General features: G+C 44.4%; 1 protein-coding gene across 12 annotated transcripts in view; it reads right to left on the bottom strand.

The window, feature by feature from the left end:
* LOC115174867 (protein 4.1) overlaps nt 1–13,745 on the bottom strand; it is a 104,655-nt gene that overhangs the window by 15,828 nt on the left and 75,082 nt on the right. For all 12 annotated transcript variants that reach the window (XR_003871875.1, XM_029733831.1, XM_029733837.1 and 9 more), the window contains exons 6-11: nt 10,700–10,775; nt 7,558–7,776; nt 6,272–6,359; nt 4,951–5,103; nt 4,536–4,633; nt 2,193–2,365 (exon numbers count right to left, since the gene is read on the bottom strand). Coding sequence is in view for 11 of the 12 variants with exons in the window: in XM_029733831.1 (XP_029589691.1) it covers nt 2,193–2,365; nt 4,536–4,633; nt 4,951–5,103; nt 6,272–6,359; nt 7,558–7,776; nt 10,700–10,775 (807 nt within the window). In the remaining variant the exon portion in view is untranslated. The remainder of the gene's footprint in view (nt 1–2,192; nt 2,366–4,535; nt 4,634–4,950; nt 5,104–6,271; nt 6,360–7,557; nt 7,777–10,699; nt 10,776–13,745) is intronic.

Genomic DNA, 13,745 nt, shown 5'->3' with positions numbered 1-13,745 from the left:
TGTGGAGGAGATAAGACCATAATTGCATGGATTCATAGTACATACCAGTCATGGCTATTTGTTTTGGTATAGCAAATGCCTATGTCCAATAGCTATTCAGATGGAAAGAGGTTAGAGAAATTACACAGGATCAGTTCTTTGGCTAAATGCTCGGTCTATGTGAAACTACAGTAATGATTGACATGTCATGCTAGCCGTAGTGTACAGTAGTGTATTTAGCAGTGCCAACACACACAGCGGTGTGGTGTAGTCATGGATTCTTGAGGTTTAGTAGTAAGGGTTTGATATGGAACCTGATATCATCAGTAACTGACCATGCCACCCACAGCACTGCCGCCACTCCCTGTATTGTTGTGCCATGTGTTGGGAGGGGAGGGAGGGATTTATCCAGAGACCAGGACCAAATTCTCCTCAGCAAGCCCCGTCTCATTCAGAGTCCCAGTCTCACACCTGCTGTGACTGTATCTGAAGCTCTAGGGGGCCTAGTCAGGGGCCAGAGCAGAGAGAGCGAAGTCTCCACGGCTTGCCAGACGGAAAACAAAATGGTTCCCTCCCGCCCTCTTCTTATTTATGCCTCTACTACAGAGGAAGGCGAGGGAATTAATAGTACACTGCATTGGGCTGATGAATGATCAAGAGGCTCAGAGAGGCCCTACATACAGGAGGGGAAAGAAGGAGTGAGGAAGCAAAGAAAAGGGATTCCAGAGCAGGCCAGGTTAGCCCACAGCTGGATTGAGTCGAGTAACCCTTTAATAATGAATGGCCCGGCCATAGTACACATGGGGTATTTGATTGAGTTATCCTAGTTTACAAGCTAGACAGAGGGGGAAGAAAGGCGAAAGCCCTCATCTTGCTAAATGTTATTGTAGGCTATTCATGGCAACGTAAAGTATGGAGATCAGCATTCCTTTGGTGACTCATGTTCATCTAGGATTCTCCTCCTAGATTTGTGCTGCTGACGTTGGAAGCAAAAAACTGAACAGTCAATATAACACACTAATCTTTGTCAGAAGAGGCACTGTACATTTTCAAGCTTCGCCATTTAATTACTACTTCACTTTCAGCTACACCATCACCTGCATTTAATCTGCATAGCAGCCGGGCCAGTCCAGTATTACTGTAATTTAGTCTAATTCCCCATGTCACGCAAAGACACTAGGTTTTGCTCAGAGCAATTTCTAGAATGCTTTTATGGTGGAACATAGGCTTACAAATTCACAAGGGCCTTGGCCTGAGAACATCCTTCATGCTTGTTAACGTTTTAGTGCCACTGTTTCTTTCCCATGTTAAATGTACAATGTAATGTATACAGCCCGGGTCTAGCCATAGAAACACATTGAAATCCCCTGGTCAAGAAGAATGAGTCAAGTTTCACCCACAGTCCTTCCCAAAGTTCCAACAAAGGGAAACAGATGTTGGAGCCATTTCCTGTATATAGCCAATAGCAATGACAGTGAGGGAATATGTCATGCCTACAGCTAAACACTGGCTGACGTTGTACAGGACACTGCAAAATGGTTCTTCCAAAAACACTTGGAAGAGAGAAATAGCCTCATAGTAGGCTATAGGAATGTTCATCCCCAGTCATTGTAACATGTTTGACTAAATGCAAGACCAGCATAGTTCAGCTCACCAGACAGTTTGAGCTGACTAAAACTAGGAGGATAGTGGTTTGTTCCCTCTAAACTTTAATGGTTGGCGGGGGAACAGAATGCATGCTGAGGCATGTTGATGAGCGTTGTTCCGTGTGACATCTGAACGGGGCCGTTTCTGTACATCTCACGGTAATGGTTTTCCTCTGATCCTGCGGGTCCTTTGTTACTTTCTCTACTTCTCTTGCTTGCTGTTTTGGGAGTGTTTCTTCAGCAGTTTATCTAAATGTCTCTTTGATGGCAAGGCTGAGGTAGCCTGTGGTTCTGTGACGGCCCCCCTATGTTGTCTGCACTAAGCTGACTGAATGAGAACCCTCTCATGATCACAAAGAGACCTGCTGCTAGTGTAGGCCAGGATCAGAGGCTATGCTCCACTGAGTAACACTCATCTCCTCGCCTGCAGAGACAGCTAACTGACTCATACTGTACTCATTACCAGAATACCAGCGCTGCCCATAGTCCAAGGTAGTGGGCACTGGGCATAACAACACATCAACCCAAATCCCAACTGTGTGTGTGTTGTCTAGTGCCACTGCCTACCTCCATCCAGGCTTCGTGAGATGCGCTTGCTGGAGGTGCGCTCAAAGTAGGGTGCCGGCCTGTCGATGAGGGTGCTGGCCTGTCGTGTTTGGGCCTGGGTCCGCCCACTGTAGCGGAACTTGGAGCCCAGTGTGAGGAACTTGGCTTTAGCGGGCGCTTCTGGAGTCATCAACCTGGAACGAGAATAGGACCAAAATAAGATGAAACTATTCTGAAAACAAACAAATACTGTATCATATACAGTATTTGGTGCAGTGTGTAAACTCCATGTGGATATGTTATTTCAGTTTACTGAATGACAGTGAGGCTATATAAAGAGTACTATATTTTTTTTATCATAAAAAAATAAAAATGTCCTGCCTGTGACCTAGGCTAACCACTGAGACGGAAGTGATAATCCTAGCTATCTCTGTGTGTAAATAGAGAGATTATGGATGAGTCATGAAAATCTAGGTAAAAGGGATCCGTTCAATAGTCTCATTGTTTGTCAGCGACCGTAAGTGAACATGAGTTGTAAACCCTGTCAAACTCTGGGCGGCGAACAGTAAGTGGTCTCCTATTCTCCTTCGCTGGCTCTGTGTAACAGCTGTGTTTGGGGCTAGATATTCAAAATCGTCCCTGCCCCTATCCTTAATCTCCCATGGAAACAGGGCTTTCCTGTCCACCCATCTCCCCCCATTTGCTTTGCAGGGCCCCTCACTCAGACATCACACACACACGTATGTGCCCAGCCTGAGGGAGCGGCAGGCTGGGGGGGGGGTCCAGATGTCTCTGGCATCTTTCTAGTGGTGTCAAGTTAAGCCATACTGGGGTCCTCTCCAAGGCTCTGCTCTCTGCTGTTATACAGGCAGACTAGGAAGAGCTCTGTTCTGTTGTTTAACCCAGGGGCATGCAGGCCAAGGCTGATTTCAACCCCATTTAAACACACTGGCCCTAGGTGTGCTGCTGGGATGTCAGGGTGTCTGGGGATCCCATTATGATCTCAGCATCCCAGCATGACTTCTCCATCCCAGGGACGGCCTGGGTCTGTCATGACATCATGCCCTCACAACACAGTCCAAGAAAATCCGCTCTTTGGACCAAATTGCTAATAAGCGGGACAATTTAAAAGCCCTCATTGGTATTGATATCAGTGTACAAGACCATTAAAGTGGATGGCGGTGTTTGAAATTCAAATTTGACAGATTAAGGACAGTCATTACTAGGAGTTGCTTTAGCACACAGAGGATCTGAATGAGAGGAGAAAGAGGGGCGCTACAGGGCTTTGGGATATTACTGGTTGGGTTGAAGGCAAGGCAGTGAGTGATTTTGCTTTGTGTTTGTTGAGGCTGTGGCTCCCCTCCTCGTTGTCCGTGCCAAGAATAACAGAACTCGATTAAACAGCCGAGGATCTCCATGCTGTATCTGGTTTCAATTTGGCGTGTGCCGACAATCCTCTTAAGAACGGTCAAATAATGCGAGGCGCAGCAGGTGGGATTTATTAAGTGATGGAACACACTTCCGCATTGTCTCCATACTGCTGTACCGTTTGTTGCTACTTGGCTACCTGCCAAACTTTTTTTGCTTTTTACTTTTAAGTATTTCATCAAACTCTCATCTGTGCCACCAATAAATACAGGTAGTGTTAATCCCCCTGCAGTCCCCACAGCTTCTGGAAATAAATATTGTCGGCACGCTCAATCGGTGTCGATCATTCAGCCGATAGAAACTTTCAACTGGTTTTCGCCACAAAGCAATGAGTCGGAGTCAGAGGCTGAGGCTTCTCAGCTCTCTCCTCCACCTGTTACGGGGTCTGAGCTGCCGAAGCCTCCCACCATTAGCTCTGACAAATTGAAAACCCTAGTTATTGGCGACTCCATTACCCACAATATTAGACTTGAAAAGAATCATACATTGTTTACCAGGGGGCAGGGCTACCGACGTCAAGGCTAATCTGAAGATGGTGTTGGCTGAGGCAAAAACTAGGGACACTTGCTTCCTTAATGATACAGCCCTGCAGAGTGGAAGCTAAAGAGAGAGTTTAAGCGCATGACAATGGCCATGGCTTTAAGCCTCAGACAGAGAAGCTGCCTGAACAAATAAGTGCATAGGGTTGGGGACCATTTAACACTCTCCACTGACATGGGCTTGGACTAACTGTGTTAGCTTATACACATATTTCACAGTCAACAGGTTAGAAAGGGCCTATAGATAAAGTTGCAAGGTAGAACAGAACACTTTAATGAAAGGTGCAATCATTCAAAAACAACAGACTTCAGAGGACCTAACAAGTCTGATGCAGTGAGTTTGAGGTTAAACCTATGTTGGTGTCATTGACATGGGGGCTGAGAGTGTGATTGTTACCTGAAGAAGGTGTGATTCTCCACGCAGACCTTCCAGACCCTCTTGGCAGAGCGGTGGTTGGGCAGCTTGAAGCCCACGGTGCTCTCAAACTGCTCCGTCTGGAAGACAGAGTATATAGATGAGTTCCCCCGAGTACTAGAAGTAGCCAAGTTAGAAAACATATGCTCCACAAAAAACGAGGTATGGACCAACCCCCCCCCCCCTCCACAAAACTAGTTTGAATTGGGCCTTGAGAAAGAAATACCTAAATGTCAGCATTTCCATCTCCACAATCAAACCATGTCCTAACATTGTCAGTATTTGGCTCAATGACAGTCTCTTTCCTACAGCTGATCTCTGGAGTGGGTTTTGGAAAGGACAAGAGTAAAATGTGGAAATGTCTTGTTTTTCCTCTGAGGGCGGTGCAGTTCTGTACCTCTCCCGGCCTGATTTTGATATAGAAGTTGCTACGTTTGTAGGAGATCTTGAGGATTTTTGGCCAGGCAAAGCGGTTTATCCGGAGTCGGTCTTTGTAGATTAGCAGGCCATTGGCACACACTCCCAACATGATGTCCACTCCCTCAGAGTCCTTCAGACACAAAGACAACAGCCAAAGCAACAGTTCAGCAAAGTATAATGAACATAGTCACGTTTGCAACAGTACAGACAACATAGATAGAGAACAGACAACGTTCTCAGATTTCAGTCCAGAAGATTTATAATATTGCCAAGGCTCACAATGGAATAAGATTACATATTACATACAATTGAATAAGGCTGGATATTCAATCATCCCACCATAACCACTCATCCCACTCAATGGTAATGTTGTTATCGAACTTGCATGACGCCATAAAGGGTCTTTTAAGTCCGGGACATATGGATAGTTTGATACTGAGTGGCTATTGATTTGTGTATTCAACTGTAAAACGAGGAGGAAAATCCATTGCCGCTGATGGGCATGGCAACTATTAGACACCAATGCATGGTTTTTAACCACCCCCTCTCACTCCACATGGCCATGACATGCTTCTCCACACAACCCTTGTACGTGGCTGTCTACCTACCGAAAGAGAGAGAGAGGACATAAGGGCCTGACATGCACTTTTCTCACTGATTTATGACAGTTGGGATCTGCACTAAGAGGTCACAGACCACCCCCACCCCCTCTCTCTCTCTCTCTCTCCTCCTCGCTCGCGGTCCCCTTCGCTCGCCATACCCCTCTGTGCTCTAGACCAACAGAACATTTCTGGGAGTATTTTCAACCCATGTTCAGTCCACCGGGAGAGAGAAGGGTTCATTCCACAGGGCTGTTCCCATGCAGACGGCCCAGTGAAAAGAGCTCCGGCTCCACCACATGTATTTGTACAGCTGATGCACTTCTGCTTTGGCTTTGTGTTTTCTGCCTGCCTCTTTCTTCCCCTCACTGCACACTACATCAAAGGAGCCTCCCTGAGTCCTGTGTGCTCTCACAGGCGTTTCAACAGACTTCCATACACAAAGAATGGAGCATAGGAGAACAGTTTCTTGACAAACTAAGTTTGGATAGTGACCAGTAGGCTATGCCTCCTTGTTAAGAACTTACAGTTCAATCATATTTTTTACGGCTATGAGGTTGACATTTTCTCATCACAGGGCATTTTATAAATATCAAAAATGTATTTCCAAAAAAATGTATACAGGAGTGATTTCTTAAACATAATTTCTGGTTGGATTGGACATTTCAAACCCAGTGCCTGGGGCCGTGTGTCAGTCACCTTGGCATGGTGGAGATCGACACCGTACATCGACAACTTCTTGGCATTTTCTAAGAACTGGGTATCTGCTTGAGCAGGAGTCATCCCCCTAGAATGGTAGACAAAACAAAGAACAATCCAAAACAAACAGAGGTGAAAAGTTCAAGTCAATGATAAATCAATAGATAAATGGCAGGTGCTGAAAACAAGGAATTCAAAATATGATAATCACAGGGTTTAGTACAGGACAGGGGTCATTTTCAATCTAATTTCTACACAGGTGTCTTTCCCCTGTCCCCAAAGCCGGGTGGTTTTAAAGAGGCCCCTTCAGTGAGGACTTCAATGTCAGTGTCAGAAGAGGGGATGATTGTGGACTACAGGAAACAGCAGAGGAAGCACCCCCCCATCCACATCAACGGGACAGTAGTGGAGAAGTTGTAAAGTTTTAAGTTCCTCGGTGTACACGTCACAGACAAACTGAAATGGTCCACCCACACAGACAGCATGGTGAAGAAGGCGCAACAGCGCCTCATCAACCTCAGGAGGCTGAAGAAATTTGTCATGTCACCAAAAACCCACAAACTTTTACAGATGCACAATCGAGAGCATCCTGTCAGGCTGTATCACCGCCTGGTACGGCAATTGCACCGCCCTCAACCGCTAGGCTCTCCAGAGGGTAGTGAGGTCTGCACAACGCATCACCGGGGGCAAACTACCTGCCAAATTACCTGCCAGGAAGACCAAAAAGATCATCAAGGACAACAACCACCCAAGCCCCTGCCTGTTCACTCCGCTATCATCCAGAAGGCGAGGTCAGTACAGGTGCATCAAAGCTGGGACCGAGAGACTGAAAAACAGCTTCTATCTCAAGGCCATCAGACTGTTAAACAGTCATCACTAACACAGAGAGGCTGCTACCAACATACTGACCCAAATCTCTAGCCACGTAAATAAATAGACTTAATAAAGGTATCACTAGTCACCTTAAATAACGGCACTTTAATAATGTTTACAAATCTTACATTATTCTATACCATCTTTCCTATGCCGCACGCCATCGCTCATCCATATATTTATATGTACATATTCTATTCATCACTTTACATTTGTGTGTATAAGGTAGTTGTTGTGAATTTGGTAGATTACTTGTTAGATATTACTTCATAGTCGGAACTAGAAGCACAAGTATTAACATCTGCTAACCATGTGTATGTGACCAATAAAATGCGATTTGAGTGTCACTTCCTCTTGCTTGCTTTAAAGGGATAGTTCTCTGACCTATCCCTTTAACACCACACGGCCCTGACCTGTGAGTTTTGTGGAGCTCCACCACCTTCTCCTCCATCTCCTTAGTCTGTGAGGGGGCAAACTGGAAGTCGCTGATGTAGTCGAGGCGTTGCTCATCGGGGTCGTGGTCTCCCAGCTCGGCCTGCAGGGAGTAGGAACCCAGCAGAGAGTGGGTGACGAAGGAGCAGGGCAAACGCCCCGAAGCTATGTCCTGCCGGAGCTGAAGGCACAGGAGATATCTATAGGTAGATGGAGAGATGGGAGGAGGGGAAGAAAGAGTGAGAAAGAGAGGCGAGCGAGATGGAATCAAAGGGCATGAAGTAGATTTTGTACACTTGGTCTGTATGTTTATCATGACACTAACCCACTACTTCAGATCTGACATTCAGTAAGTGAAAGGGGTATGTGTGAGGGCGGTTTCCTGTGCCTTATAGTACACCAGCAGCCTGCAGACTCACAACAGCAGAAATAGCGTGTGTGGTAACGGCACACAAAGAAAAAAAAGAGGTAGGTGTGTGAGATGATTGCCTGTGACCTTGAATCTGGGGCTGTGCTGAAACTAAACTCTGGAGGGTGAAGACAGCTCCACTGCATTCGATATTGCTGTAACCTTTTGACGGGTGCTGATCAAAGAGGGCATTCTACGTTAGATTAGGGAGTGACCAGAGTGATCCCGCTGAGGGCTCAGACCCGAGTGTGATGAGACACTGGGGGAAGACACGGACATCTCCCCTCCGTGCTCTGCTCTTCTGACCTTATCGACCAGCGGTCTACTGCATGTTGCTGCTGCAGTGTGCAACTACTGCGCAGCACAGTAGTACACCTCCCTTTACTGGATTAGAGGGTTATATATTCACAGTTGTACAGTGAATAACAGTGCTTGCTTATGTGTTAGTTGTGTGCATGCTGGCAGAAAATCAGTAACATGTACTGTACATACCGTAACAACTATTTACATTTCCTGAGTACAAAATACTGTGGAAAGATGTCAAAATAGTGTGAATGCAACCTTTTAACAGACTGTAGGTTTTGACTGCTCCGGGCATACATTAGAGGTCGACCGATTAATCGGAATGGCCGATTAATTAGGGCCAATTTCAAGTTTTCATAACAATTGGTAACCGGTATTTTTGGCCACCAAAAATAAGACCTTTATTTAACTAGGCAAGTCAGTTAAAGAACACATTCTTATTTTCAATGACGGCCTAGGAACGGTGGGTTAACTGCCTTGTTCAGGGGCAGAACGACAGATTTTTACCTTGTCAGCTTGGGGATGCAACCTTATGGTTAACTAGTCCAACGCTCTAACCACCTGCTTTACGTTACACTCCACGAGGAGCCTGCATGTTACGCGAATGCAGAAAGAAGCCAAAGTAAGTTGCTAGCTAGCATTAATCTTATAAAAAACAATCAATCAATCATAATCACTAGTTAACTACACATGGTTGATGATATTACTAGTTTATCTAGCCAGTCCTGCGTTGCATATAATCGATGTGGTGCGCATTTGCGAAAAAGGACTGTCTTTGCTCCGACGTGTACCTAACTATAAACATCAATTTTTAAACCTGCATATTTAGTTAATATTGCCTGCTAACATGAATTTCTTTTAACTAGTGAAAATGTGTCACTTCTCTTGCAAACAGAGTCAGGGTATATGAAGCAGTTTTGGCCGCCTGGCTCGTTGCGAACTGTGAAGACTATTTCTTCCTAACAAAGACAGCCGACTTCGCCAAACGGGGGATGATTTAACAAAAGCGCATTTGCGAAAAAAAGCACAATCGTTGCACGACTGTACCTAACTATAAACATCAATGACTATCTTAAAATCAAAACGTAGAAGTATTTATTTTTAAACCTGCATATTTAGCTAAAAGAAATCTAGGTTAGCAGGCAATATTAACCAGGTGAATTTGTGTCAGTTCTCTTGCGTTCCTTGCACGCAGAATAAGGGTATATGCAACAGTTTGGGCCGCCTGGCTCGTTGCGAACTAATTTGCCAGAATTTTACGTAATTATGACATAACATTGGAGGTTGTGCAATGTAACAGGAACATTTAGACTTATGGATGCCATCCGTTAGGTAAAATACAGAACGGTTACATATTTCACTGAAAGAATAAACGTGATGGTTTCCGGATTCGACCATATTAATGACCTAAGGCTCGTGTTTCTGTGTGTTATTATGTTATAATTAAGTCTATGATTTGATAGAGCCGTCTGAATGAGCGGTGGTAGGCACCAGCAGGCTCGTAAGCGTTCATTCAAAATAGCACTTTCGTGCATTTGCCAGCAGCCCTTCGCAATGCATTGCGCCGTTTATGACTTCAAGCCTATCAACTCCCAAGATGAGGCTGGTGTAACCGATGTGAAATGGCTAGCTAATAGCGTTTCAAACGTCACTCGTTCTGAGACTTGGAGTAGTTGTTTCCCCTTGCTCTGCATGGGTAACGCTGCTTCGAGAGTGGCTGTTGTCGATGTGTTCCTGGTTCGAGCCCAGGTAGGAGCGAGGAGAGGGACGGAAGCTATACTGTTACACTGGCAATACTAAAGTGCCTATAAGAACATACAATAGTCAAAGGTATATGAAATACAAATCGTAGAGAGAGAGAAATAGTCCTATAATTCCTAGAATAACTACAACCTAAAACTTCTTACCTGGGAATATTGAAGACTCATGTAAAAGGAACCACCAGCTTTCATATGTTTTCATGTTCTGAGCAAGGCACTTAAACGTTAGCTTTCTTACATGGCACATAATGCACTTTTATACTTTCTTCTCCAACACTTAGTTTTTTCATTATTTAAACCAAATTGAACAAGTTTCATTATTTATTTGCGGCTAAATAGATTTTATTGATGTATTATATTAAGTTAAAATAAGTGTTCATTCAGTATTGTTGTAATTGTCATTATTATAAATAAAATAATCGGACGATTAAATCGGTAAGCGGCCTTTTTTCCGGCCCTCCAATAATCGGTATCGGCGTTGAAAAATCATAAATCGGTCAACCTCTAGCATACATACATTCTGTGTTTGCACAACTGGGCAGATCATTTCATTGCTACATGACTAACATAATAAAGCCAAACAATCAAATGCACAATCAAAAGGAGTGGCTGTTTGACCTTTGTTTCCTTATGAAACGGATAGTACAATACCTGGTAATATCCTCGGTCAGCTGGGATGGATCAGGAGGGTAGAACTTGACATTGAACGCTAACTGCCAGGAGGTATCTGTGGAGAGAGAACAGGACTCGTCTGATTTAAAGACTAAAGGAAATACATTCTTCATTATCATAACACAACATATTATACATTCCTCTGAGGCGCCAGGACACGTGTTCAAGCCTAGAAGAAGAGACTCCGGCTAAGAATTTGGGTGAGCGTTTGTACTGTATGTAGAGGAAGGCAATTATGCGTTTAGTGTCAAATAACCAACAAAGAAAAACAAGCGATGGTGGAATCTTCCCGAGCCAGATGTGCCAAGAACACATCCTTGCTCGAACAGCTGTGCTCATCGACTGTCCGTAAGGAGTATGGGTGTGGTGGGGGAGAGAAATCAGAGACGGGGGGGAGAGGGGGCAAAGGAGATGGAAAGAGGAAGAGAACACACCGGGAAGGCGCAGCTGTAAGCAATTACACAACAGCTAAGACCCGCGAGGAGAGGCTTTGAAGTGGAAGTTTTATCAAGCCTGGAAAGACATGGGCCAGCCTGAGGAGAGTCGTTTTGATTTGGTCGTGCACAGAGACAATCTAAAATGGCAGAGTAGAAACAAGGCCTTTAAAATTACACTCCTTTTCCATTTTGAGTATTCATAATTAGAAACGCTGGGGGGATTTTATCAGTAAAATAGACATTTGGATTCAACCAGCTAGCAGAGAACATTTCAGAACCACACATTCAACAACTCCCACAAAAGGGTTTTTAAAATCAACGTCAAATCTTCAACTAAATCATGATATGGATTCACGTTTTACATACCGTATATTCCGGACTATAAGCCGCAACTTTTTTCCCGCGCTTTGAACATCGCGGCTTAAACAATGACGCGGCTAATATATGGATTTTTCCCGCTTTCAATTTTTTTTCTCTCCAAAAAAACACATTCTGTGACGTGCTCAGTTTTTTGGCGGCATGAAGCTTTCATTAGACCAATGAAATTGCCGAACGGGTTAAGGTCAAACAACTTTTTTGTTTACTGTTTAGATTAAATCGAGCGTTCTCAAACTTCCCATCATTCTGATTACGGTAGTCATTTTGTCACCCTCCTCATGGCAAAGACACGGAGAAATGCATATGATGCAGCTTTCAAGTTGAAGGCGATTGATCTGGCTGTTGGAAAAGGAAATAGAGCTGCTGCACGGGAGCTTGGTCTTAATGAGTCGATGATAAGACGTTGGAAACAGCAGCGTGAGGAATTGACTCAGTGTAAAAAGACAACTAAAGCTTACTGCTATTTTTTTTATTTTTTGTTACAAGCCGTGTTTCGTTAAAGCCTATTTATTTTTGTTACAAGCCGTGTTTCGTTAAAGCCTGTGTAAAGTTCATTTGTTTCAATGTACCGGTAGGCACCTGCGGCTTATAGACATGTGCGGCTTATTTATGTTCAAAATAATATATATTTTTTTCAATTCAGTGGGTGCGGCTTATATTCCGGTGCGCTTAATAGTCCGGAAATTACGGTAAGCAATCAACTTTCTAGTAGTAGCCTACTTTTTATAGAGACTACTAGTGTTGGGGTCAGATGGGGGCCAGATGGGCTTAAGAACCCTTTGCAGGGCTCCATGTTATACTTTGTTGTCAGCGATAAGAGAGCCGCCATGTGAGATGAGACAGGATTAGCAGTGCTAATACACACTACCTACTCATCTCTGTGTGTGTGTCCAGTCACAGACCACTGGCTTGATGTGGCGATGCCTAGAGCCTCGTCAGCATTAGGGTAGGGCTGGCTGTCACCTAGCAACCGCTAGCTAAGAGAGAAAGAGAGAGGTGGGTCGGGGGGTAGCGCTAGCCTGATTACACCCGGGGAGAGAAGAGATGGATGATGATGACAGTCTCACCCTCTGGGTGGGAGACATGATGTTATGCAATGGCTCAATTTACAACAAATATCCATCGTGTCCTGACATAAGACTTAATGGTCTTCCCACTCTCTTTCCCTGAAATGTATGTTCCAAAACATATGAGGAATTCAGGCTTTTTCGTCCAGAAAAGGGATAGTGAAATAATAAAAAGTGGTTTTCTGTGTCTGCTCATCAGTGGAGAGCGAGAGTAATGTCCTTTCTGTCCAGCTGCAGGCGAGTGAGTTTAACTGGTCTGGTCTGGACAGTATGCTGGAACAGAGTAATCATACAGGGATTCCATGGGGGCCATTTGTTTTGCTGCAAAACTGAATGGCTCCGCTTTTCCTTCTTCCCAGAACCCTAGGCCTCGTGAGAAGGAACATAGGGAAGAAGAGCCAGGCAAGGAAGGAATTCCATTGACTGTGCGGAATAAATTACATTTGGGGAGGAATTCACTTCTCTTTTCAAGTCTGCACAACATCGAGAATTCATAGAAAATCATACAAAACAATGCTCTCTTTTTAAATCTACAAAACACAAGAAGGAAAACCATGCCAAATTCACACATGCTTAGTGCGGGCATGAGATACAGGATATGTTATTAAAGAGGAATTCCAAAAATGACCCCACAAACTAAACTGCCACTGTTCCTCTCCTGTTACAACTGTGGTCATATTGTAGCCATTGTCCTATGGCCAGACCGAGTGGAGAGGTCAGTGACCGTTTGAGGAAGCAAGGAGCAGTTTAAAGACTGATGCACTTAAACGTGAGGATCTGTCCAAGAACATAGTGCTTTCTTGGTGTGTGTGAGCAGTAGAAAAACTGTGCAGAACAGTATCTTCAACGGTCTGATTAGGTGTAGTATTTCAGGTGTGAATGGACAAAAATCGAGAGCAAAAAACTAGCACAGAAACAGCTTTGGAAATCAGGGTAATTTTCTAAGTGAGCATTCATGGGCAGACTCGTACAAAGTAAGCGTTTTTATAAAGATGACCTTCGAAGTCAGCTGTGGTGGTGTGACATGGGCACAAGGGATTTCAGTCTCCCCCTCATCTCTGGCCTGTTTTGTGATTTTCAATTATCCTTGAAACGTTCCAGTCTGAGTCACAGGCTGAAGATAAATGGGTCTGAGCTGAGGCC

Source organism: Salmo trutta, chromosome 35 (genome assembly GCF_901001165.1).
Source record: "Salmo trutta chromosome 35, fSalTru1.1, whole genome shotgun sequence".
Lineage (NCBI taxonomy): Eukaryota > Metazoa > Chordata > Actinopteri > Salmoniformes > Salmonidae > Salmo > Salmo trutta.
This window is presented reverse-complemented; position numbering and strand designations above follow the sequence as displayed.